Source organism: Physella acuta, unplaced genomic scaffold, assembly GCF_028476545.2.
Source record: "Physella acuta isolate Inbredline_101_S28 unplaced genomic scaffold, ASM2847654v3 ptg002236l, whole genome shotgun sequence".
Taxonomy (NCBI): domain Eukaryota; kingdom Metazoa; phylum Mollusca; class Gastropoda; family Physidae; genus Physella; species Physella acuta.
The window spans coordinates 4,773-32,560 of NW_026733736.1; the positions used below are offsets into that span (position 1 = coordinate 4,773).

Sequence of the window (27,788 nt, forward strand, 5' to 3'; positions counted from 1 at the left end):
CTGAAGTTCTTGCCGGCCACTTGCGCCAAGCACACCTGCCAGACAGGATCTGACGTCACGCTTCCGGTTGTTGACGGTGAGGTGGTTGTTGTCAAGGAACTGTGGGCTGATCCCACCACGGCAGAGGCATTTGACACTTTTACAATAGAAAAGTGAGGGTCATATTAGAAACTTGGTTCATAAACATTAAATATACGATTACATTATTCTTTAATCGTATATTCCCATATTCAGTGGCGTATCTAGGAATTGGTCATGGGAGGGATTCAAATATTTTTCCATATGTATAAAATCACACACACACACACATATATATATGGGGTGTGAGTCCATGGGAGGGGTTATAGCCCCCCCCCCTTCCCTTGCTTACGCCACTGCCCCTATTTACATAAGCGGATTTAAGGAATGTCTAGGCTTGGCTGGCGCCTCCATTAATGTAGAATTAAACAGTTCAAAATATAGCCTTCCCATTCCTTCATTACTTGAAGGCTGGACCCGCCTCTGCTTAGTAAATATCATATTTAACTAAGAGAAAAAATATCAGATATATTTACAATATAACAATGTGTAAACCACGTCATAATACGATGAAAGAAAACAATTACAGAGAGGAAATTAAATACACAATTGGTTTAGCTGTACACCACCCCGAGATAAGCATTAGGTTGAAGGTAGGATTGAGGGTTAGATTAACTAATCGAAATCAGTCTTAATCGAAGGTTGAGAATTTGTTTACAATTCGGTTAGTTGTTAGTTTTTTTAAATTAATGCTTAGGCTAAGCAAGTTTACTACGGGTGAGCTAGAAATGTACTGTGTGATAATTATGCAGATTTTTACTATGTTGGGTATTGGCGACACAGAGTTGGGAGGGAACCTCACCCAACAATGTTGTTTTGGTGTCACCCCTCTCATATATACTACTTTATTACTTTAACTGCATAAAACATTCTTTAAACAGTGATTTTACGATTTTTCGAAGTGGTGTCACCCCCTCCCCTATATGGTGTCACCAGAACGAACCGACGCCTCGACTCCGAATTGTGACGCTTCTGATAATGTAGTGGAGGGAAACGGAACAAAAAAGCAACCAGACATTGAGACAGAGTAACTCTTCCGTGTTGCGAAATGGCATTAAAAACAATACTTGTTTATGTGTGGCCTACACATGACTTTGTGTGTACACATGTGTGTTTACATCAGTACACTATGGCTACTTACCAGTAGGTGAAAATGTTGGTGATGGCGCTGCTCTCATCACTATGGTAACCAGTATCAAAACACAGGACAAAAGATGGTCTTTTCGGGAGAGAAAAAAAATGAATTAGTTATCGTTATTTGTTATTGTTTACTGTCAGTGAAATACGAAGGAGAAAGTCAGTACCTTGAGCTTTGGGGTACTGTGGCGTCGGGAACAGTATATCAGAGGCGTAGCGACCCTTCCCGGCGCCCAAGGACAAACTCTCAAATAGGCGCTCACATCCCATATGTTTTTTATGTTTACAATTCAAAACTGCAGCTAAAATGAGCTTTTAATTTTTTTCCAACCCATTTTGGCACCCCTTGGGCTGGGAAATATTATGTACCCACACCCCCCCCCCTTCGTTACGCCTCTGCATTATATCGTTCGCCATTAAGAAACTACTAGATGAAGATTGGCTCAGATGTGTACAAGAAGTAATGATATAATGTGGCACTGGTTACATTGAATTCAAAATTAAACACAAAAATTAAACACCATCGAGTTATCCATTTAGTATTCTGCGAGATGGATAATTAAAAAAACAACATCAAACAAACTTTGTACCGGCTGGATATTTTAGAGTCTACGTATAGTGAAAGTATAATGAAACAAAATGTACAATGATGTCTCCTCTTTTTACATTATATTAGTTGATTTTCACACCACCATTGTTTAAATGTTTTATAATAATGCTCTATAGTGACAGACTACCACTACACAAACCTATTTCACGAAGGAATAGTTATCCCTATACTCCACTTTCACGTTAGAGGGCCCCAGTATTTTAAGTGCCTGTTAACTATTAGCTGTGTTGAAAACACGTTTATTTAACAATTTTTTTGTTTACTCCAGTAATCGAATTCAGATACTTTGTTTCAAAAGATAACTGCTAGTAATTGTGATAAGGGACTTGTCTCCAGACGGTGACACCGAATTTTAGAGCCACGAAAATGTGTATATTATAGCTAGATCAGGACGGAGTGGTCTAGCGGTAGAGAGCTGGTCCGCTAACCCGTAAGTCACGAGTTTGAATCCGGGTTCAAATCAGTACCTGGTACCTGGGTACCCAATTCACGTTAGGGTAAGTAAAGGCGGCTGGGCATAGTGCTGACCACACTATCCCTTCATATGCCGAGTGCACTTGGCCCATAGACCGTCAGGTTTGAAAGGGGAAGTTTACTAGATCAGGATATCAACAGTCATTGTGAGTGTCATTACTAAAGCCGGCAGAGATCCCAACCATTTTAAGCCAGAGATCCCAATAATTTCCACTCAATGACCTCTCTTAACTCAATCCATTCTTCTCTTAGGAGGACGTGAAAGAACCCAACACTATGTTAGCGAGAAGGGGGGGGGGGCGTGGCGCTATGTTGTCCACTCAATATACTTTATCTACAGAGGGCCCCCGGTCTACAAACTTAAACAAGTGATCATAGCCTGAGACATCCATACAGGTGACCTTTACCGGTCGCCCCTCTTTATTCCCTAGCAATGTCACAGGTGTCGTGGATCAACAACAAAAAACTTTTTCTTCTTCCAGCTGTCACCGTTAGGCCATTTTATTGGCATTATTTCAAAGTAAACTGCATTAATTTTAGAACTTTTTTTTAAAGTGGTTAAAATAATGTTTGAATACTTTTTAAATTAAATAAGCCATCATGAAGTAAACGCTTCTGGTGATGCAATTCACATTATTACGGCATAAGGCTTACATAGTGATCATATTAACTATTTGTTTTTTTTTATTCATAATATTTTTCAACTGCACAAAAACTTGTATTCGAAAAAACAAACAACAACCAGTCCCTTCTATTTATGTAGATCCACATTTTACATAATTTCCTTGTTCAGAGGTTAAGAATGACTAAGGCGTTAAATATCAAATTATATTTAGTCATCAAGTTTAATTTTTTTTTAATGACAAATAAATAAATCAGGCCTACTTGACCTCAAATCTTTGAGCACATAATACTTATAACTATGTTAAGGACGTGGAAATTGAATGAAGTTTCTTTAAAATAACGTTTGTGTTTGATTTTGGTAACGTTTTTCGGAATATCACTATTACGTGTTATTTATGTTTCTGGAAAACCAAAAAAAAGTACCTTAACCAACATATTTTAAAACGTTTTCGTGTAAGAATACCTACATACCACTAAAAAGTTTAGAGAAATATATTAGTATTAGGCGTATACCTACCCATGCTTTTTGTCCACTTCACAATTCTTGCAACGATAAAAATAAAACAAAACGACTAAATTTTATTTTTAAAAAATTTGAACTAAAACCGCTTTAGATCGTAATTTTTCTTTAAGTTGGAATTCTCGTTATTTACACCCTTGATGCACATTCAAAAGAAGTCCACGAAAGTAAAATTGAATAAAATTGGTTTCAAGTCCATTTTGGAATCAGCGCATCATCGGTGGGACAAAAAAACCTTAATTAAAACATTCTGTAAAAGCACGATTTCCTTAGTCGCTGCATCCCCTCCTCCATCCCACCCCCCCCCCCCCCCAACACGCATACCAAAAGGAAAAAAAAAAAACCACGAAAACAAAATTTGCACTGTCCCTAGCGGTGGGCACAAGTCATACATTGAAAGCGGGTCAAACAGCGTCCTCTCACCTCCCACAGTTTTGACCATTCTAGAAGGGATCTCATTTTTTTTTGGTGTGTTGGTCATTTTTAAGCGAGAGGGAAACACAGAAATATACACCATTTCACTTCACTCCAACCCAACCACCCACAATTTGAACCGGGGTGGGGTGGGGGTGTAAATGCACTATGTGAGATAGTAAGTTCGTTTTACTTTCTACTAAGGATTTCAAGACACGCTAATGCTCTTTTAGATTTTTAAAAAGTGGAATGCAGAAAAAACACGAACGAAACTAACACATTAACTAAACTGGACTAAGTTCTTTTTGCCTCCAGTAACTGTTATGAGTTTTATTTTGTAACATACAACAATAGTTTCACAAATTTTTTTACCAGTCAAGGGTAGGGAAAAAAAAGAATTGTTTGAACAAAGGATTTGACCCGGAAATGGTAGCTATTGAGTTGATCCAGTTCTAATAGTACCTGGACAAAATCGAGCGGCTGCAGATTGTACCGGCATGATCTAAATAAAGGTCCATTGTTCTAAATAGTTTAAGCAAATAAACCCCACTGATTTCATGACAAAAGGGGGGGGGGGTGTATTGCAACCCAAAAATAACTGCTGTCTAACGTTAAGGAGACTGTTCTCGTGTGCACAATGCTACGATTACGTAATTATGGAACATATGAGGCATATATATATATATATATATATATATATATATATATATATATATATATATAAAATATAATAACACACACGTGATTGGTTTTTAACCCCCCCCCCCCCAAAGTAACAAACATCGAAAATGATAAAGAAGTGCAAAATAGATTTCATCTTAAGTTCTTACTTTATCAAAAATTAAGAACATAATTCTACAAAGATTGGTATAAATAACTTTCTTAAATAACAAACTCATGTAGATGAGGGAACAACCAGCAAGCCTAATGATGATAATTTTTATTGGAAAACATAGTAATGGTATATGACATTAAAATGTAGCAAAAAAAAAATGTATCTTACGTCCAGCTTGTACTGAAAATAGACTACAAGAAAACTGAATTAATCTTGCGCGTTGTTGAAAACTATTGCACTCCTAACTTTGCACAGAAACAAGTCACAACGTTCCTCATTACTTTACAAAAAAAAAAAGATTTAAAAGGTGAAATAATTACATATTGTTAACAGCTTTTAACAAAGCAAAAAAAAAAATAATAATTTGTAATGGGTAAACAACTTTACAAGATACCATATTTTCCTTGATTAAAATTAAACAAATTTGTTCCACAGTGTCAGCATCAATTTCCTGATACACAATCTATAAATGTAATGACAAAAAAAATTTGCGAACAAAATAGTTTTAAGCTTTTATCATCGCTAATAAAAAAAAAATATGTTCAAAAACTACTTGGAAAACAATGTAATTAGTAATTGTAAAATATAATACACAGAACACAAAATCTGTTTTCATTACTTATTACTCAAAATAAATCAAAGACAGAAAGATGAAGAACCTTGCATGTTGTTGATTCTACCCATAATGAACTTACAAGCAGAAAGTAAGAGAACTTGCATGCTTGGTTATACATTAGTATCTAAGCCTCAACATCTTTGATTTCTTTTGATGAACTAAACATTTCATCTGGTGTTCTTTACCTAAAGTACAAATTCTTGCTTCCAATTAATACTAAATCCAAGTTTTAAAAAAATAATCCATAAATGCATACATTCAGATATATTAAAGATTAAAAACAAAAACTTAACAACAAATGAGAAACATTTTTAAAAATCATCTCCACATAAAAAATCCCCCACCCTTTTACCCCATAACTTGCCAGTTCGTTTAACCTCTTCTAGTTGATAAAAACATAGCTCTTACCATCAACATGCGAGTCCACACAATAATATCAATGCTAAAATTTATACTTTGTCTAGATATGCATGCATATTTCATAGACTATCCATTTCAGGAAAAAAAAATTTTTTACTACAGAAAAATATACATAGCTCAAGTTTTAGAAAAAAAAAATCGTAACAACAAAGAGTTAAAAGATGCCTTAATATTTTTTTAGGGATCAACTTGGTCCATAAAGTCAGAGGGTAAATAACAGTCATTTTACAGTCTTTTTAAAAACAGCAAGCGGTCAGTCAACATTATAGTCCAGCTCAAAGATAGATCAGTAAAAAAATAATTTAATTGAGGAGATATAATTTATTTTAAAATTTCTGTTTTAAATCAACATTACAAGTTCAGTTAATTACAAAGAAAGATCATGAAAACTAAACAGTTGTGTGGATGCCACAAAAAAGCCAATGTTACAAAGATGGAGTGAACATGGTTTTGGGAGCAATTGATGTCACGTAAGTACAAACATTCTTTCTCTTCAGTAGATAACGTGTTAACTCAGTAGTTTAAGATGATTTTCAGGTCTATGCTGTGGTTGTCTTATTTTGTCTGGCTGTCATTGGCCGCATCTGTTTTTTCTCCTGCTCCAAATTCATCTGGAAAAAAAAAAAATTAAAACGTTTTACACATTTGCCACCAGTATTATCAAATTATCTCTAAACTTTTTTCACTCTTTTATTTGATGGAGATTTACAAAATTGGGAATGGAAAAAACAACAACTGAACTGTATATGACTGGTCAACATGAAATAGTAAGCACCCAGGGCTAAAAGGGTTAAACTAATTATAACAATCCATTACAATATATCCTTTGGACAATAAATTGGGTGAAATATGCTAAGCAGATAATAATAGCCTGACACTAATGTTCAACACAAGGCTTGCAAATCTCTTTAGACAGATAACTAACATTAACAGAACAAGGCCTAAACCTCACATCATTTTTTTCCAGTTAGGTAAAAATCAATATAGGAATACATCACCCCCTTAGCAAGATTTTTTTTGCAGGCAGGGGAGATCAATGTTCTATTCACAGGCAGTAGAGTTTCTTGGACAACTAATCAGCTACATTATGTTGAGGGAAATCCACAGGACTTATAGAAATATTTATTTAGGTACTAATTAATTTAAAAAATGATTTTATATTTTTCTTAATAAATTAAGGGAAGGGGGGAGGAGGAGGAAGAATGAGAGAGAAGAAGAGAAAGAAATGACAAGATTGACCCAAGCTATAACCACTAAACAGGTTTGTTCGATAAGCTCTAGAAATGCAAAATTAATATTCAGCCTGCACCAGGAATTATGTTAGAATTGTAATAAACTTACTGGCTGCCTTAAAGACAGCAGCAACATCAGCATCACCATAACCCATCCTTCTGGCCTTCTTAAAGAGCTCATTAGCAGCAGCTGCCAAGTGTAAGGGCTGTTCCACACTGTCTCCAAGTCCTAGGACTAACCGTAGATCTTTCTGTTGGTGCTGGAGTGGGAAATGGGGGTCGAATCTTCCATTCAGGATAGCTGCAGACAAGAAAGGGAATTTTTCAGTTCCAGTTAAAAGATAGCAGCAGATACATAAAATGATGAACAAAATATAATCACAACCTAATAATCATTAAATAGATGGCCTTTTCTATATTATTAAATACATTTGTTTACATTTACTAAATGAAATCTTAAGCGAAAAAATTATAAACTATCATTAAATGGATAAAAAAAATGAAAAGAATAAACAATAAAAATTCAATAATACAAAAGCTGTGCCTAAAGTCTGTCAGACTACAGTTTTTGTACAAATACAGGAAAGCCTGCATTGAAATTCTTGTATGCAAATAAATGACAAGTTAACCCCAGGTAAAACATACCTTGACTCTTATGATTGACTGTGCGACAGGCTAGTGATCCAAGGGAGAGAACTTCAGCAAAATCTTCCAGATCAATTCCAACCTTCTCGGCCAGGGCCATGCCTTCAGCCAAGCTGGCCACTATGTTGCCTAAGATCATGTTGTGGATAAGCTTCATGCGTGTTGCTGTGCCTACTTCATCTAGAAAATTCATTTTTAAGCCAAATTAATAGTTAAATAAACAACTAACATACAAAAGTCAAATACAAAAAGTTATGTAACATGTTGGAATGGATTTTCTTCAACACATTCAGTATTACGTGTCAACTTGTTATGTGCCATATTGACTTCTTTTCTTTCTGGAATTACTTCCATAATCTTTGTCCATCCAAGAACAAATTACACGGCAGCAGTTGTTTGGTTTTGTAAAATTCCTCTCCTAGATGGGTTGCTGTCCTCAGGTATTGAGCTTCATCTACCCAGGGGTTTGAGCCCTATACTGTTTCGATTTAGCAACAAAGAGCTTTACCTACCCAACCACACCAGTCCCTCGACAGCAATGCAATTTAAGGCAAAATACTGCATCTTTAGTCATAGTAAAAAGAAGTGGTTACTAACTTCCAAGGTAAAAAGATTTTTTCCCCATGGCCTCAAAGCATGAATAACAATCATCAAACAGTTTGCGATCTCCTGAGGACAAAATCAGTAACTGTCCTTCTAATGCTGGCACTCGGCTGCCACAAACTGGGGCCTCTAAGAACGCACCACCTCTAGCCATGATAGCCTGTGAAATTATTATGTAAAAAAAAATATCTGAAAATTCTGTTTCAAAGTGCAAACATTTAAAAAAAAAAATTATTTTTAACTTCTATTATATTGCAAAAATCCTGAAACTTTTAGCAATAGGACTTAAACAATAAGTTTAGAGTATCAGTATGTTGAAGTGTGAATCCAAAAGTAACGTACATCAGCTACATCCTGTACTGTCTCTTCATCTACAGTTGACATCTCCACGTAGCATTTTCCCTTTGAGATACCATCTAACACACCCATGTTACCAAACATGATCTAGAAAAGACAAAACTAACAGCTATGAGCCAGGAGTATCAATTTATTTTGTGATGTGTGCATTTTGTGGTCTATGAATTGCATCAACGCAGTTATGTTTTGTTCAGAAACTATTAAAATTTATGGGATCAACAAATATTGATATTCTAAGATTTCTGGGAATGGCTGGCGTTTAGTTTAGCTTGAAATGTTATGTCAGTGAAAATAGATGTGTAGTTGGCTTATTATGAATGTAATATAGTGGCACTGGGTTAAAAATAAAAACATGGCTTAACAACATTGGACTAAAAGTGAAACTGAAAAATGTCTATAACTGTATTATAGTAGTAGTAGTATAGCAGCAAACAAAAAAAGTTCTCACATCTCTGACTGCTGTCGAGTCAGCGACACAAGTGAATGTGATGTCACATGACTGAACCACATCTGCAGGGTTGTTTCCTTTCAGAGCTCCTGCTTTCACAAACTCTCGACACTATACAAAATAAAATAAAAACTTGGTTATTTTTAGTCTGCAGTCAAATAATATTCATTATAACCTTTATATTTTTAAGTACACAAGTACTGTTTCTTTAAAATTAGGTCATTGATTTCTATGTTGAGCTTTGGATTAATGTCTGGGGGGGGGGGGGGAAAGGGAAGATAATGTCCTTGGTTAAAACAAATGTTTTATTTGTAACATAAATAAAACAAAATAAAACAACAAAACAATAACAAGAGCAAAAGATAGCTTAGACATTAGATTGTAGAGTAAAAAGGAAGCAAATAAAAATATCTAATCTCACTAAACAAGATAAAAAAAAAAAAACTTAAACATGAAATGTGGATAAAGACCTAATTTGTACTAGCCAATCTTTTATAAGTATTCAAAAAAAAAAGTTTTTTTAAAAAATATAATTAAAATATTTATGGGATGAGGAGGCCTGGAATAATTCTTTCCTAGAACCTATAATTAGACGTGTAACTACGCCCGCATCCATTTCACTGGCCACACACGTAGACTTAACATGGTGCTTAGCTGTATTAAATATTGATTAGTTGACGTAACTCCATCAAACTAGAGCCCGCTACGACACCTTGATCGATTAGCTCCCGTCTCTGGTACTTGATGCAGTAGAAATGTTGAGTACAGCAGGGCTATAAATAGACCTCCGGTAACGTAGCGCCCGGTCGATCATTGTATTTGTCGAAGGCGGGTGAATGCGCCAGTGCAGCAGATTTGACTCACTCAAAATGGAGTAGACGTTAGATGTCACTGGCAACGGTAGGTTGGTTGGTGCATTGTCAAGCTTATGTCGTTTGAATTAGAGCTTAGCCTTAATGTGTGTTCTGAATCGGCAGGTAGGCATGGTTATCATCTGTATTGCACGTCTAGGCCAAATCAGTTTCGTTTGTTAGGCCCACAGCCAATCAGATTTACTGTTAGATCTATATAAAATACAATAAGCTTACAATACGCCCACCACGGCTTCATGTTTTTGTTTTCCGCCACAAGCTCAGTTCATATAAACGAACGAGTATTATTATTTGTAACGAAGTTAACTGTAAACATCTATTTTAAGCAACTCGTCCACTATCAACGGAGGTTATCTCTACGGTATCTCTTAACACTACATTGAGTTCATGAGATAGTGCTCGAGTGATAACGTTTATCATTCTTATCAAGTCTCCTGCTATCTTAATTTGCCTTTGAAATGTAAATGTTGACGAGCATACAGCAACATTATCGACCGTGAAATTCATTAACGTATGTGTGTGTGTGTGTGTGCGGGGGGGGGGGGGGAATTTTATACTGCAACCTGTAATTCTGACAAGAAACTTAATAATAATACAGTAGTTAAAAGCGATGTAAACTAATGAAACTGTTTCTGTCGTAATTAAAGGGTCTACTTGTTAACAGCTTTTGAACAATGAGGCGTATGCGTGAGGTCAGTTCGAGGACAAAGACTAGCGACGACGGCGGGTTGGCATACACTGAATAACTGACAGCTTCAAGCGAGCGCGCCACGCAGCGCAACACTGGCCTCGAGCACCGTGGCTAGAGTATTCTCCCATCACCGCCACCAGCACACACCAGCTACACATAAACCAACTAGTGTGTTCACTACAGCATCTGGCACATAAAAAGCTGTAGAGTTTAAATCCCAGCGGCGAATATTGTGGAGGGAAGCATTCAGTAAGTGACAGGTGCTATGTAATTAGTTTAAATAAAATCATTTGTAGTTATTCTCTTATGATTTGTTAACTAATGTGAATTTGAAAATCGGAAATTTAAAAAAAAAGGCCACAAAATCGTGCCAACACACCAACTGCAAACAATCGAACAATGGCGCTGGCTGGAACGAAGTGATGTTTCAGCGATGAGATACGGAGGATGGCTAGGCTTCACCGCCGGGATATTAGATCTAGATATTAGAATTAGGTATTCAAAATGAAATTTTTTTAATGAAATTAAATAAAATTTAACACTTCCACCTGATAGAGACTGTTTTCATCAGAACAGAAACACCAAATTTATTGATGTATGTCCATTTTTAAAAAAGTTATGAATTTTTTAAAACTCAAAAAATGCGTTCGCTTTTTGAACAGTAAAGGGTCTATTTGAGACCCCTACTAACTTCTACAATAACTAAGTTAGAACTCTCAAATTTCTTGCACACACAGCCAGTAATACAAATAGCAAACCCAATTTTTTTCAAGGTAGTCAGACAGATATAAATAGAAAATTTATTCACATAAAAATGAGCCAAAGCACAATTTTACCGAAGTACGAAAAGGGAGACAAAAAGTTAATTTACAGTCATTTTTAAAAAATCATAGAAAATCAACTAATTAAGCCACATTCATAATATAAATGTTCTAAGAAAGGAAATTCAAACCATGTTAATATAAAATAAGCAGGTAAAGAATTAATAAAGAAAGTAATTAGCGAGACCAGATTCAGCAAGGTCAGTTTATAAAAATTAGAAATTTCATCCTTTTTCAAAAAATTATTAAAAAATATTTAAGTAAGGTATCTTAATAAATTTTACACCAACTTTAAGCACATGATGTTCTTAATATATAATAAACACAGAGACATAAAATAATCATTCTGCAAAACAATACAAGGCATCCTTCCTTAACGCCCAAAATCAAGAATTTTCAATACCTAACATCTTGCAAAAAGTGTTCTTACTTTTAAGAAAGTAATATAAATTGTGTAGGAAACATGTTAGCATTACTTTGTTATAAAAAACTAAATAACTATACTACTACTTTACTTATATCCTATAATAAGAAGAAATTCCATGCATTTTAAAAACTGACGAAGTAAGATAACTAATTAAACTGAAATTCTTTTTAAATTACCCTAATAGAGTTGTGATGTTCATCTAGTTTTGTTACTCTGGTTCCTAATCATGACTTGTTTAGCATAAATTTACTTGTTACTAGTATATTTATTTCTTCTAGTTAGTTATTGATCAAAGTCAACTTCTGGAAATGTCTAGGTCCTAACTTATACAATTATCAGAAATCTTAGAGCAGGTTCAAAAAGACAGGTCAATATCCTGATTGGGAAAGTTCTCTATGAGGTTGTGTAGCATTGCAATTAATAGTCAATATCCTGGTTGAGTTTGTCTTCTTCAAGGTTACAGATCAAATTATGGAATCTAGTAAGGGATCCTTCCATTGGTCCAGAGTATAGAAAATGTCTGTGAATAAAAACAATTAATAAGCATTTCAAATATACTGACTTATATAGCAGGCCTGTATATCTTTATACCAACTTAGATATCAATCATGTAACATTACATCATTATAAATAATAAGCAAAGTGCATACAATACTAACATTTGACATATGGTTTCCTTCAAAAGTATTCAGGAGTCCTGCTGTTGCTTTCACAACAATACAAAATTTTTGGTAGGCCAATGAGGTTCCCCTTTCTTTTATGCTAATATCTTGCTCTGTAAATAGAATAATAATAATATTAAAAGTAAGGCTGCTCAATGCTTTTTAGATATTAAATGTAAGCACTATAGATAGTTCTACTACTAGATCTAAATATTAACATGAAAGCAATAGTGAATCTAACTAATCTACTAAATTGATCTAGACTAAATCTAGAAACAACTTTGGACTAAACTATTATGGAAGGGGGGCTACATTTTATTTTAAGTCGTCTTTACAATAAATCTAGAGATAAAAAATGTAAAAGATCGTAATATTCTAAAATTTAATGTAACTACTGCACATATATAGAATAGTTAACTATTAAACTAGGAAAGACAAAAAAAACAATGCTACAATAAATTGAAAGTATGCTGTTAACCGCTGCGGTAATATAATAGTTGAATCCAACACTACGAGAAAGTAAAAAAAAAACATGGCGGACAATCGGCTTGAAATATCGACAAAATATTGATAGTTTAATCGGCCGATGTTATTAAGTAACATAATTTACTAAAACAAATTAAATTCTATCATCCTTTTAAACATCTTTTTGATTTAATTGCGCATTCCTTTTTTATTTCAGTGACCATAAATTAAATACAACTGACTTTTAAAAAAGGCTAGATAATTTTTTGGAAAAATTTTTTTTAAGCGTGGAGCAATTACCGATAAGCGGACACTAATATTCAAATGTATTAAAGCAGCAGTTAATCATAAATAAATAGAATATAGCTAGTAATATAATATGCATTCAACTTACCTGCACGTGTTTTTAAATCCACTGTAATCAACGAATAAACACAAAATCTTGCTCTGAACCGAGGTCGGGTGTTCCGGAATTCAACAAAATCTTGACTCAAGCCGGCGAAATTTAGATGCGGGTCGTCGCGATTTGTATACATTGGTTTCATTTACTGCGGTCCGACCCCATACATGGAGTGTTCATTAAATCGTAACAGTTTTATGGCAAATTGGATGCCCTTTCGGAATATACAACTTTGGCGGCTGTAAAATTATTTTTTCATGGAAAAAAATCATTTTAAAATTTTAAATTGAACATTTTTAGCATTTAATTATATTATACAGCTGATAAAGTTATACCATCTTACAGAGCTACCATTCTACTTTCTAAATCAGTGGTTTCTAATTGCGTATGTCTTATGGGGTCGGACCGCCGCGCGATGCCGCAACGCGACCAAAATTTTTTAAAACCGGCTTAAATTTTTCGGCTCATTTAGAATACCTATTAGAATCTAGACTAAGTAGGCCTATAGAAATAGAATGTTTCTGTCCGTGAATCTACTCAATCCTATTCCTAGATCTAGAATATCTGGAATCTATCTTTTTTTAATGGGCAAAAAACTAGAAATAGTCTAGAGATCTAGATCTAGATCTAGATCTAGAAATCTAGAATCTAGTTATCCTAATAATATAAAATCTAGTATCTTGATTGAACTTAAATTCTGTAGCTTGTCTAGCTCTAGTCTATTAAATCTACTACAAGTTATAGATCTAGTAGGCCTATAGACTTTTATTCTTTGTTTCAAGCTATAGCGAGATCTACATTCTTCAAACTAAATACTATTCTTTAATTAAAGTAGATCTATATCTAATGCCTAATAATTTAAAATGTTTAATACATTATAGTTTTTAATTTTAATTATAGTAAAAAAAAAAAAGCTCTAGATCTAGTTATTTTTGCTTTTTAGAATAAATATAATATTTCAGGTTTATTTCTATTTGTGTTTTTGGCAGGGCCATACAGTTTTGCTACATGATGTAAGAAAATTGACATCAAATTAGCAGCTCTAAGATTAAGCCATGCTGCCTACATTGGTTCTGTTGATATTTGGAGTGCTCAGCCTTTCTTCAGGACTAAAATGTCCAGACAACTGCAACTGTGTTCAATCAAGCATTAATTGCTCTCATAAGAATCTAACAGCTGTGGTGATCCACATCCAGTCTGATGATGTTTTATTAGACAACCTAAGTCTTTCCGATATGGACACTAATGACAGCAGCTCCATCGCTGACCTTTATCTCAACCAGCAGACCATAGAATCTTTAGATTTCTCAGACAATCAAATTCAACAGTTTGATAAAAATATATTTTTAAGCCTCCAAAATTTACAAAGTTTGAATCTGAGCCACAACTACCTAACAAGTATCAGCAATATAACAATGATCTCCCTAGAAAGTCTGACAATTTTAGACCTAAGTTACAACCAGCTTTCAGCAGATGTTCTGGACCAAGTACAAGTTCTTTCAAAACTCAAGTATTTATATCTTAACAACAACAACATTCAGTTGATGCCTGTCATCTCTCCAATGCCTGACCTAATCCATTTGGATCTAACTAACAATCCACTATTTGTGATACATCCAGACCAATTTTTATTCCTTCCATCCCTAATAAGTTTATACATAGCCAACACTTCTCTACAACATCTAGACAAGATAGAAGGTCTGCACCAACTAGAGTATTTAAACCTAGACTTCAATAATATTTCAATTATACAAAAGGCAGTCTTTCCTCCAAATCTGAGATCACTCTCTCTGGCCAACATGACAAACCTGGTCAATATATCACATACAGCTTTTCAAGGTCTCACACAGCTTAGGCAACTTAATCTCAGCTACAACCCTAACCTTCAGTTCATCCATCCAGACTTATTCAAACCACTGGTCAGTTTGCAGGTGTTGGATTTGTCCAATACTGGACTACAACAACTTTCAGAGATTACTTTTTACAACAACCAGGAGCTAATACAAGTAGACCTTAGGGAAAACATGTTCAATTGTTCTTGTGTCAATATATGGCTAGCTCATGCAGCAAATAAATTCCAATCTTCACTCCAATGTACTTCAGACTATGGCCAACTACAAAACCTAACTAGTGTTCAGTGCCAGCCTATCCAACTACACAATATAACCAACACAGTCCATGCACAACTTGGATCTCAACTACTATTGAGGTGCCCATATGAAGCAGAGGAGCCTGGTATCATCAAGTGGGTGACACCAACTGGGTCCAGATTTTATTACCATTACTATTACCCTAATGCAGTTGAACACTTACTAACACCAGCTGATATAGAGCCTGACTCAGAATTCCACAAAGACCATGAGTGGCACCACAGCTCTTCTTATTACCCAGAGGTGTCCTCACAACCCAACAGAATTATTCTACTTTCTGATGGTTCACTTTACATAGATTACATGCTAAGGACTGATACAGGGTCTTACAAGTGCTACATTAGCAATGCCCATTACAATCAATCCACCCGCATTGAAATCTTTCTCAACTGTAAGCTTTCCACAGATGTAAAAATATTTGCAATCATAGTAGGCCTTCTATGTGCTTTAGCCTTTTTCACTCTGAATTTAATCTATGTTATAATATCTTGGATTGCAAGACGTCTAGTAAATAAACGAAGGAGAGAAATTATTAGACAGATGCTAGAGAACTTGACCATCTATAAAACCACTCAAATCAGCAGGATTCATGAAAACTACACACACCAGTTGGCACGTGTTAGAAACCAGTACCACATCCAAAGAGATAAACTCCATCGTAACTATACATCACAAGTTACAAAGATGAAGCGTGGCTGTTCCAACCAGGTGGAGAAAGTGCGAGACAACTACAACTCTAAACTCTGCCAACTCCGGGACTATTCTAGCAACCAGATCATGCAGATCAGAGAGAGGGCCAACAACCAGATAGTTAGAATCCGAGACTATGGTTGCAACCAGCTAGACAAATTGAGGGAGACATACAAACTACAACAGCAGCATGTACTGAAACTTCTGGATACAATGAACCTAGAGAACTGCCGGAATGTTGTTGAGACAGAATGCATGCGTACAGAAAGCATGATGTTTGATATAGATTTACTGGGAGATGATGACCGCATAGATTCCCCCTTGTCTGAGTACACTACCGCTGCCAGCAGTCCCGCCACAAGCCTGGAAGAGAGCTGCGAGGTGGACTTCATGCATCCACCAACAAACCTTAGCTCTAGCTCCAGTGAAAATTGTTCTGTCATTCATGTGCAAACAACAATAGATATGGAACAGAGAGGAGTTTTATGGCAGTGTGACAGCGAAGAACATCTAGCTGGTTTCCACGGTGACACGACAGATTCCCTTAAAAACCAAGATGAGATTAACATCGAGGACTCAGCAGCAAGGAACCCAGAAGGGGATGGAGCATTTGTAACACCTAACAGTTCACCTGCTAAGGTTCAAACACAAGTGGAAGACGGAATGAACATAGAATACCAGTCAAAAATGAGCAATCAGTATGTGTCAGAAACTAATGTTTGATACTTGATCCATGGCTAACCTAACTTTTTATATTCTAAAAAAATACCCCAGATTTGTAACCAATGAGATTAATATTACAAATAATGTTTTCCACATCCTGTTGTATGTCATTAGGGAGAAGCAATTTGATGTCTCAGTTTGGTGATTAATGATCTGATTATTATTATTATCATGTTAAATAAAATCTAATGCTCAACAGTACTGTAACTTGTTCTTGAGAGTGTTAAGAACTTATCTTAGAGTTCACTTAAAACACTTATTTGTTGCCTATGTGTTTGTTCAAACATTATTATTATAATAACCATGTTAAGTAATTTAAATAATGCTGAGTCTTAAGTAAGCCAGTTCAATTTAATGAGTCAGTAAGACTGCCCTTTGAACTGTACACTTAAGATACACCAAAGTTTAATTATTATTAAGTATGTATTAATATTATATGGAAGGTTTAAAAATAAAAGAGGCTGGTGAGAATTAAATAATAGATTACAAGATGATATTGCTATTTATTGTTTACTGTATGTAGAATATGTAATGTAATTTGTTAGTTCACTGTGTGTGTGCAATAATTATTAAAGTAGAAGTTATTTAAAAAAACAACAACTCATATAATGTAGTTTTTAAATGTTGAAAGGATAATTGAAATATTATTCTAATAATGCACAATGTCTTTGCACTATTTTTATGATCATGGTTGTTGTGTTATAAAAAAGTAGGATATTACAGTGAAGGATTTCAATATTATTTTTAAACCACCATCATCTGTTCATCATTCAGTATTAGCAAGACGTATACACACCTTTAATTTGTTCATCTTAAATTTAATACCATGTATTATTCTTATAATACAATGCTTTAATATAGTAATGTAAACAGAAGTACTTAAATGAGATTAGCTTCTTCAATTTTATTGCAATAAAACTTTCTAATTCCCTTATCAAGATTCCATCAGATCACATCAGGGACCTTTGTATATTTTAATTTTTTGAAGTCAAATAAACTATTTATTTTGCCATGGAGATATGTCTTTCTTTTGATTGTTATTGTGTTGTTCTTTGAACTTAATGAACAAATAAGGCAAGTTATTAAACCACAAGGCAGACAGCTGGTGTTACACTTGAGCAACCAACCGGGAAATTATTTCTAAGCACCAATGAAAGAATAGAGAGAGAATAGGAGATATGATAGTTATCTTTCCTATAAAATATACGCTGATCTTGTTGCTTACAAAACAACGAACTCTAAAGGAAATAACTGATTGTACACATAAACATCAATAGCTTTCAAGGGACCCATCCATTTTATAATCATCTGCTTCCCAGGCTTAATAGCAGTAGACAGAGAAGAAAATAAAGTTTAATGTGTTCATTAAATTAGAACTGTATTACTCAAAGTATTTATGTAATCCTGTAATATTTCTGACTGCATCAAAAGAAGCACAGTTAAAATAACTCAGCAGTAAGATGATGCTATGCAGGAGCTGACAATAAAGCCAAGCACAGCTTCAGTTTAGTCAGCTGTGACACATTCCACCCTAAACACTTGAGGGAGTTGTCATAATGCCCATTTAAATCTAATGTATAGAGCCTGCAATTATTTAATAGAAAGGTAGAGTAAGCACTCTAAGGGTGTAGTCATGAGAGAACAAAGCAGAAGTGCTTTTAAAATGTCTAAACTTGGGCAATGAAAGAGTTAACAAGATTTTCAGTTAGTAATGCGAGGTAAGAAGTAGACCAAAATGGTCATACTGCAATTTAAAAACCATACTAACAGCATCTTTTCAAGATGTTAGTTAACATGTATGTTAACTTGAAATGTTAGCAAAAAAAAAAAAAAATCCACCAACACTGAAGCTACAAAAGGAAGGAAATTATCCACGAGCAGAAAAATATTTCCAATTGAGAGTCAAGTGCAAGTATAACTTTTTTTTGGGGTAGTTGATAAGGAGATAGGAAATGTGCACACAAAAAGTTACAATTTCAAAAGAACTTAGCCAAGGAAGTCTGTCTTTGGTTCAAACATTCTTAGCAGCTGATGCATGAAATCTAATATTTAAAGTTCAATTCTGTATGTTTGTATATCGTGAAATTCAAAGGAATATAAGAAAAAATGATACTTCTATGGATTCAAGTGTTAGATTATTATAGTGTTCATGGTCTAAATTTATGAGTTAAAAAAGAATATTGAAGGTCTTTAAAAACAGTTTTCATTTTACATACTTAGAATAATAATTTTAAATTATGAACATTACATAAAATTAAAAAAAAAAAAAGTATATCAACGTTTATCAAATTTCTAATTGTGTCTGAAATGTATTTGCATTTAGTCCTTTAGCGCTCATTACGTCCCTAGATTAGGAAAAACACAGTTACTTCCCTTTTTAAAAAAACCCATTAAATCGGGGGGGGGGGGGGGGGGGTTGAAGAATTTACTTTTTATTACTTTTGTTTTGGTGTTAGAAAAAAAATAATTACATAATTAGCGGGGATTGATTTAGTGCAATGTCGGTATTTTTAATTCTGCCTTTTATTTATTCCATACACTGAACATACTGATTTCTTCTTATTATTTTTAATCAAAGACAGGTGAACCAACAAAAGACATCTTTATTCGCGAAAGGGAATTTCCGCAGGTTATTATTTGTGTCTTTTTTTTTGCGCATTCATTTTGTCTTTCCTTTTATGCGCACGAAGGGGAATTCGTTTTAGTCGGTCGCACCAGAAAGCTATTTTATAGACACCTGCACCAAACTACAAGAAGATATACCATTTAATATAATAGTAGCCGTCCCGGATTGTGTTGTGGTTGTGTTGTGGTTATGTTTGAATTTGGTTTGTTTTCGTTTGCTTTTTCATTGTGTTTGTATTGGTGTTTGTGGTAGTGGTTGGGTTTGTTGTTAGGTTTTTGTTTTCGTTTGTATTAGTAATTGTGTTGTGTTTATGTTTGCGTTTTTTTGTTTTGGTTGGTTGTGGTTAGGGTGGGCAATGCTGGGTATATGATGATTACTAAACACACAGGTAATGGTCCTTAACAGAGAGGTTTTTCACAGAGGCCAGAGCAGGGCCTGGCCAGGACGGTTAGTATTTTATATAAAGCAGACTTTGTATTTTCTATCCTCTGATTTCAAATTTTATAAAATATTCATAAAAAGAGCTCATGTGATTGTTTTGTAATGCTATCATTTAACCTGTTTTTAAAGTTACAAGAAAACATCCTAAGGCCAAAAAGGGAGGAAATAACATGAAGAATGTAAGCTGAGAAGAGCTAAAAAAAGGCAAAACAACTTACCTTTGTAGCTGTTCTGTTCCAAACAGTGACTTCATGACCAGATCTTAGAAGATTCATTACCATTCCCTGACCCATAATGCCAAGACCAAGAAAACCAATCCTTAAAGGAGTTGGTATAACTGTTTTTCCAGATATCTGTAAACAAGCAATAAGAACAATAACCATATCCATTTACTTCCATTTATTCTATACCTTAATAAATTAGATCATTTTATGTAGACACCTAAAAAAAATGTATTGGCTTGTTAGAAGAACTCTTAGTAAAAAAATTATTGAACCTTGTTCTGATTTAACAAACATGGCATGGCCAACAAACATAAAGTGAACAAAATTACTAATTTTAACTTTATTAAAACATATTTAAAGTAGCTGGTTCCAACAAACCATGAAATCATCAATTTACTAAAATCTTTATTATTTTAAAAATAGTTCATGTCTAAAGTACTATATTTTCAGCAACTTGAGAAATAGGCAGTCATTTCACATTACTGCATACCCCTGATTAATGAATTTCAGAAACAAAAGTATTATTATTTAAGAATAATACTTTTCACCTGTTATTCTTTTTTTGTGCAAACAAGCTATCATTTTCTAAAGCCATAATAAATTATCACCAAATTTATCATCATTATAGGCTAATTGCCATTGGTGTATTTTTTAAGAAAGAGGCAAGTTGTGATTAAATTTTAAAATGATGCCAATTAGACAAACAAGATATTTTTAAAAAAGCTTAGAAATAATAGCCAAGTTCATTTAATTAATTTTCATCAGCAAGCTAAGGCTGGATAGAGTAAACAAGTGTTGGTTAAATTGAAAGGTAAAATCCTAAATACATGCATTAATGTCAATGGCCACAGTACATCTGCAAGGTTAGTGTGACCCCTAACTAACAACCCTTGCTGTGGCATTGTGAGGCAGGTCAGGCTACTAGCTAGGGTATTCTTTTACTTACTGAACACAAACAGAAAGTACTGGACAATGAAAATATAATTAAATGAAAATATAATTAAATGCAATATATGTGAACCAGTGGACCAGGAACTGACCACAAAGACACTAAGAATTTTAGTTGATTATGATTTTCAAAGTCTAGGTTTATTTTCATTACTTAAAAAAAGGTCATGATCATTCTTAACAAGATTATCACTATCAAACTCAAAATTTTACACCACCCATAATAACAGTCTCAAATGAAAGTCACTCCATGGTGTGTATTATATTCCCTATATGAGTGTCAACCTCTGCTGTAATATTTGTGAACCACTCATGCAACTCAATTATACAACCTAGTTATTCCCCTTTTGTTATTATATTATGTAGGTGAGAAAATAATTTGTAATGACTTTTTAAATTGTAATATCTAGAGAGAACAAAATTTAACTTTTAATGCAATGTTGTCTGTGATGAACTTATGCGATAAGTTAAAGAAAAATCACAGAAGAAGAATGGTCCGAAACTGAGACACAAATTTTGCTGCAATGAACACAACTATAGAGAACCAAGAAAAAAGTTGTAATGCTAAATAATCAATATATAAATATTCTAATGATAAGCTGTTATATGCACAAAAAGAATAAATGAAATATATTTTTGTTTAATATTACAATGCACCATTATTAGTGTGGAGTGTGTATGCCCATCTCTAAATAAAAAAGACCTATTAATGGATAGTTGAAATATTTTTGACCTTCCACAATGGTTTGAGTCACTTAGCACCAACGGCTGATCTTAAGTTTTCAGTTGGCAGTAAAGCATGTTAATGCTGATTTTAACTGTCACTGAGTAATGATAGTTTAATGTTAACTGTATCCAAAACATTATTCTGAGAAATTACAAATTTATAATATAAAAACCTTTTACAAAGTATATATATATATATATATCTCTGTAAAAGACAAATTAAATACTATTAAGTTAAATTTTTAAAAATCCTCTTCCTAATGGGCATAGCGTGAATGAAAAGTTAAAAGTTAACTTAAAATTCCAAATTAATATCCTAGACTTCTCTTTATAACAGCTCAAGGTTCAATAGTAAGACAAAGAATATTTTCAAATGATGGGGATTTTAGATTAATGTACGTAAATAAAATTTGTAAGATCTTATGAGCCCCCAATGCTTGTATTTAAAAGTATCTAAATAATGGTTCATTGTTATATTTAAAGAAAATTATTTTATTTTCTTCTTTTTAATGCAGATATAAAAGTTGGTTATATTACAGTGTTAGATATTTGTATTTCAATTTTTGTATGAAGAAAATCTAATGACTAAAACAGGGCACCAGTTGGAAGGATATCTAAAATTAAAAACACTGCACTACTTAACTATTTGTAGCAATAATTAATTATTTCACTAAAAATGAAACATTTGGTTTGGGTAAAAGTGATTGGAATTTCTATTGTAAGATTTTATCTAAGACTGAAAAAGTAAGGAAACTAAATAAAAGTTTGTAAAAACTATATCTATATTTTTAAAAACAATGTGGCTTTTTTTTTCTTTAGACTAAATATGAATTATATTTTCTTATCTAAATGTGTGAAAGACAAGTTTAGATAATTATGAGCATTAAAAGGGAAATGCAAAAAGTAAGAGATATTCAATGTACCTTTTCCTCAGACTCAACTTCATCATATTCCTCCAGCTTGGTTCCCACTCCTACATCCCCAACACCAATAGTGTGTGTAAAATGATAAGATTCTCTCATGGAATCATCCCCGGTCTTTGGTGTGTCATCTAAGTCTGTAGTTTTATGGCTCTTGGTCATAAAAAACCTGTACATGCAATGTGTAAGACTTAAGCTTTTGATACATTAAGCATATTTTATATTTAATGCGCGGAGCGGAGGAAAACCATACTAATATAAATGTAAATTTTTACTTTAATATGTAAAATTATTAGGTTACATTTTTAATTGGAAAGGTATATTGATTGCACAAAGCCACCCTGCAGTTCTATGATAATCACATGTTATCTGACATTTGGGGTCCAAGAAAAAAAGAACTAAATCCATTATTTAAACAAATTTATTTATTAACATGTTTAAAAGAAGTTTAATTTTTTTTATATAAAGAAAATGCTTTTTCTTCTTTCTTAAATTTAGTGTTGGTAGGGATTCCCTCCAACATTATTAAGTATACGTGTCAACTGGTTAAGTGTCATTGAGGCCATTGACTCTGATTTTACGTGTCAACTGGTTAAGTGTCATTGAGGCCATTGACTCTGATTTCAGACAGATTTCCTTTTTGGATTTGCTTCCATAGCCTTTGTCCAACCAAGAACAAACTACAAGGCAGTAGTTGTTTAATTTTAGAGTTGTCTCTTTTAGAAGAGTGGCTGCCCTAACGAGACTCATCTGCCCGAGGGTTCGCACTCAATCCTTTTATGTTTAGCAACCATGAGCTTTACCGATTGAACCATGTCGACCCCCTTAAGAAAATGCTATATTTTACTAGCAGGTTTCAACAACTTAACACCCTAGATAAACAGGATCTTATAGCTAATATTAAAACTATGAGATATGTAATTAAAGGAGTAAGAAGAATTGTATGAACTTACTTTTTGGTTGCTGATGGAGTTCCACTGTCACTAGGACGTTTGACACCAGAGCTACCCTTTCTAACTGGAGATTTAAGTTTGCTCTGTAAGCAAAATAAAAATCAATACATTAATATCTCGATATAAATTTAAAAAAAGAAAATTGCCTTCAAAGCGAATAAAGTTATATCAACACCAGCTTTACATCTACTGAAATTTATACAACAGATAATTACAACTACCAACAGAGTATACACCAAACTTAAAAAAAAAAAACCAGCAGTCAGTTTTATTTAGTTCAGAAAAGTTTAACAAAATCTAAATCACTGATCTTTACCTAACCACTGGCTTTAAAAAAATTTAAAAAATAACACTAGTCTGTGCAGACCTAGTAAGATGTGTTTTAAATTTTAATACAAAAATAAAACACAAATTCCACTTACAGTAAATTTAAATTTCATTTAAAGCATTGTGTATTTGTGGACTGGGCAGAGCTGATCGGCTTTACAAGCAATTTTAAACACTATTGTTACTTTCCCAACTATGATGATACCAAAAGGAGGGCCATAGATTTTACGGTGGTATAAATCAAAATTTGAGATGTCACATACTCCAAGGAGATATAACCTTATATTAATAAACTGCTAATACATTTTATTAAATCACTCTGATTCATGTTATTCTGACAAACAGAAGCTATGTTATTGTGATTTCAATGAGAGCTAATTTTGAGCTATTTTACCCTAAAAAATGACATTTTTTAGAAAATATTTTCACAAAACCATAACTTTTAGTGATTTTTTTTGCAACTTTTTTCATATACTATGTTAGTTACAACTTCCGTATCACTCAAAAAAGTCTTAACACCAAATTTTTAATTTGGGGGTTTAACCTGCCCTTAAGGCCAATAACCGATTGTTTCATATACAGTACATATAAAGTGATTAAATTTTTTACACATTATAAAGTAAACACAATTACCTTTCTGCTCTGTGATTCTTTACCTTCTTTGGGTTTTTTGGATACCTGGAGTTGCAGAATAATAAAAACAATTTTCAGTATGTTAAAATACATACTTGGAAAAAACAAAAGAAGGGTACAGAAAAAAAATGTTATTTTAGTAACAGGAAAGAGTAGGTATTTAACAGAATGCCCACATCAACAGTCTTATCACCAATTTAACAGCCTTCTTTTAAATAAAAAGCAGCTGATACTAAAAACTAATGGGATGGAGTGGTCTAGCGGTAGAGAGCTGGACTGCTAACCCGTAAGTCTCGAGTTCGAATCCGGGTTCAAGTTAGTAGACCGTCCTTGAGTCCACCCAACTCTGATGGGTACCTAACTCACGTTAGGGAGAGTAAAGGCGGCTGAGCATAGTGCTGACCACACTATCTCTTCATATGCCGAGGTCACAGAAACAAGTGAACTCTACTTCACTTGCCCCCATAGACCGTCAGGTTTGAAAAGGAAACTTTACTTAACTAAAAACTTAAATGTTATCACTAAATAAATAAAACGATGACAGACCATTTTGTAAAATGTAAATCCTTGTAAATGATGCGTTTAAAAAATATAGCAAAATAAGTCTCTTCTTATTCTGTAATCTCTTACATTAGAAAATATTTTGTTTCTGATTCACATTTTTTTCAATAATTTTGCAACAATGCCTGCTTTTTACAACACTTCTTTGTTATTAATTATAAAGCTGCTTAAAATTCCCAACATTAACAAAATAATACATTGTACCCCATGCTAATGTAATTTAAAAGGTGCTATTAATAAATTCAAAGGTGTACTATTCATTTACTGTAAAAAAATTAAATTTATTGATACATCAAAATTAAAATAAATGTACTAGCCTTTTTAGCACTGCTAGAGCTGGAGGATGGGGCCACTTCGACACCATCAGATCCCATAGATTTGTGCTGCATCAGTGCTACTTCCTCATCAATAGATGGTAGGTTTTCCAAGGGTCCAGAAGCCTAAAAATTACATTTAGAAAGGTTAAATAATAAAAATAAATGAGTAAACTTCAAATGTGGCACTGTTGGCCGTACATACACATTTTGTAAAAATCCACAGGCAATCTTTATCACAACCTAGTAATTTTGTGAATATATTATACATATCCTAGAAAAATAGTCACAATACCTTATATTCTAGGGGTATATATAATTTTGAAAATGATTCATGAATGAAATTGCAAACTATGAAACATTAAAAAAAAAAAAAACTACCAAGAAATATGGTGAAAAGAATAAATTTAAAATATTATATTATATTATTTACAAGTATGGCCTGGTGTTCATTTTCAATAGCTTCTAAAGCTTCCTTAAAGCCTCGAGGAATACGAGAACTGCCTTCATATTTGCTCTTGTATTCAGGGTAAGGATAAATATTTTCTTCCTGTATCCAAGCACTAAAGAAGAAAAACATTGTTAAATTTTTTAAATATTAGAAAATACTCAATATTGCAAATTAATATACTTATTAGACCATATGTCATTTTTAATACTTCATCAAGTAGCATTATGATCTTAAAGTAGACAAACTACAGTATTTTCAAAGTTTGTAAATCAAGTATCATAGACATAGTATGTTTTATTTTCCTCCAAGATTACATCTTTAAAAAAAAATAGTAATTCAACAATGCTGGGTGAAATGCATGTGTAAAGTAGGCTAAATTGTAAGTTTTAAATACCCAACAATTAGGTAACAATATTGGTCAATTATTGAGCCTTATTGTTTAGGCCCTACATAAACTGATTTTCTTACTTATCTTTTACCAAACAAATAAGTTATTGCCTTAGATCAATAGGCATATATAAACTGTATTTTGTAGTTTAACATGCCTATTTAATGGTGGATGCCTAACCATTGTGCTTGTTTTAAAAAAGAAAATTAAAAGAACAGCAGTTATGGTTCTTGATTTTCAGAAATCATCTAAAACCAATCTAACATAAATAACTTACTAGTTTTCAGAGCCGTAGAAATAGACAAAATGGACATTCTTCTTGTTGGAAGGCTTTTTAACACCATCCTTGGGTTCCACTATCTGTGGAAGAAAAACATCAAAATGCATGAAATTAAAAATTACAATTATGATGATCTGACAAAATCAAAATGTTATTAATAATTGATATTAATAAAAAACACTAGCTGCCTTGGACTACAGCATGATGTATAGCCTAGGCTCAGTAGATCTCTAGTTCTAGTGACTAGTAATTCTAGTTCAGTAGCTCAGCTGCTAGTCTAGGCTGGGCCACTAAAAATAATAAAATAAACTTTAGCCTATAAATTGGTATTTTTTAAAGCTTTGGCATGTCAAATACATTTAATTTAAAAACAAAATTGCGTTAGATTCTATCTATGAAAAGATCACACATAAAAAAATCAAGCTCAATAGATTAGGACACTGAATGTACTGTGTGCTTCAAGGCACGCTAGGCTTCATCATGCTGAACAGGGAGAGCGAAGTAGGAAAGCCGGTATCCATACCTTTCCTGGCCAAGCCTGGAACCCTTTCATCTTTGCCCTGCAATTAGACACAAAGAATATAGTATTCTATAACTGCTATCATATGCAACAAAGATTAATTATACACACAATACAAATATTAGCATTTTCATACCACACAAGATCTCCAATTTTGAAATTGGTCGCCATGATGCTTGTCAACACTCTTTCTTGAGGAAGTAGAGGATTGTGGGAAGAGCTTGGTTTGAGGTCAATGTGACCGAGTTAACGGTGTTTGTTTTACTGTAGGGCCTTATGTTACTAGACCTAACTATACAAGCAGGGTAGATCTATGTAAAGCTGGAAAACTCCGAGAGGAAAATTACTTTTATTTTAAACCACAGACTTATTTTTTAAAGACTATTTGTTTTTAAAAATCCCACAACTGCTGCTTACAGATACGATTTTTCCGTAAAATTCGTATAAAATGGAATAGTTTTAAAAAGAGCAATACAAAATGATGCCGGAGGGCATGTTTAAAAATAAAACAATACAAGGGGTTTTATATTGAATCAAATGAGAAATTATGATTTGGCTATAC

The 27,788-nt window shown here is 33.5% G+C and overlaps 3 protein-coding genes across 4 annotated transcripts; 1 reads left to right on the top strand and 2 right to left on the bottom strand.

Moving 5' to 3' along the window:
- Positions 1-4,782: 4,782 nt before the first annotated feature.
- Positions 4,783-27,463, bottom strand: LOC131932628 (cytokine-like nuclear factor N-PAC). The gene is made up of 15 exons (XM_059289569.1): positions 27,363-27,463; positions 27,230-27,266; positions 26,704-26,786; positions 26,021-26,150; positions 25,591-25,713; positions 24,713-24,757; positions 23,753-23,835; positions 22,803-22,968; positions 20,200-20,334; positions 9,014-9,124; positions 8,551-8,652; positions 8,203-8,368; positions 7,606-7,785; positions 7,070-7,261; positions 4,783-6,339 (listed from the first exon to the last, which is right to left on the bottom strand). Exons 1-15 carry the CDS (start codon positions 27,395-27,397, stop codon positions 6,284-6,286), a joined length of 1,644 nt encoding a protein of 547 aa, XP_059145552.1. The 5' UTR covers positions 27,398-27,463; the 3' UTR covers positions 4,783-6,283.
- Positions 9,816-17,930, top strand: LOC131932627 (leucine-rich repeat and immunoglobulin-like domain-containing nogo receptor-interacting protein 2). Of its 2 annotated transcripts, none has more exons than XM_059289568.1 (3): positions 9,816-9,913; positions 10,550-10,836; positions 14,341-17,930. In XM_059289568.1, the coding sequence occupies exon 3, from the start codon at positions 14,407-14,409 to the stop codon at positions 16,912-16,914; it is 2,508 nt and encodes an 835-aa protein (XP_059145551.1). In that variant the 5' UTR covers positions 9,816-9,913; positions 10,550-10,836; positions 14,341-14,406; the 3' UTR covers positions 16,915-17,930. The 2 variants fall into 2 exon arrangements, with proteins under 2 accessions (XP_059145551.1, XP_059145550.1); XM_059289567.1 differs by having other exon boundaries at positions 10,550-10,825.
- On the bottom strand, positions 11,359-13,661 carry LOC131932629 (uncharacterized). Its single transcript, XM_059289570.1, has 3 exons — positions 13,346-13,661; positions 12,484-12,599; positions 11,359-12,344 (listed from the first exon to the last, which is right to left on the bottom strand). Exons 1-3 carry the CDS (start codon positions 13,494-13,496, stop codon positions 12,303-12,305), a joined length of 309 nt encoding a protein of 102 aa, XP_059145553.1. The 5' UTR covers positions 13,497-13,661; the 3' UTR covers positions 11,359-12,302.
- Positions 27,464-27,788: the final 325 nt, after the last annotated feature.

Coding starts and splice junctions, on each gene's coding strand:
- LOC131932629 (XM_059289570.1), bottom strand. CDS start 13,496: ATGAAACCAATGTATACAAATCGCGACGACCCGCATCTAAATTTCGCC. Junction 12,600..13,345: donor GGATTTAAAAACACGTGCAG/GTAAGTTGAATG, acceptor TTCTATTTACAG/AGCAAGATATTAGCATAAAA. Junction 12,345..12,483: donor AAGGAAACCATATGTCAAAT/GTTAGTATTGTA, acceptor TTTTATTCACAG/ACATTTTCTATACTCTGGAC.
- LOC131932627 (XM_059289568.1), top strand. CDS start 14,407: ATGCTGCCTACATTGGTTCTGTTGATATTTGGAGTGCTCAGCCTTTCT.
- LOC131932628 (XM_059289569.1), bottom strand. CDS start 27,397: ATGGCGACCAATTTCAAAATTGGAGATCTTGTGTG. Junction 26,151..26,703: donor TTCTACGGCTCTGAAAACTA/GTAAGTTATTTA, acceptor TTTCTTCTTTAG/TGCTTGGATACAGGAAGAAA. Junction 8,653..9,013: donor ACTCGACAGCAGTCAGAGAT/GTGAGAACTTTT, acceptor TGTCTTTTCTAG/ATCATGTTTGGTAACATGGG.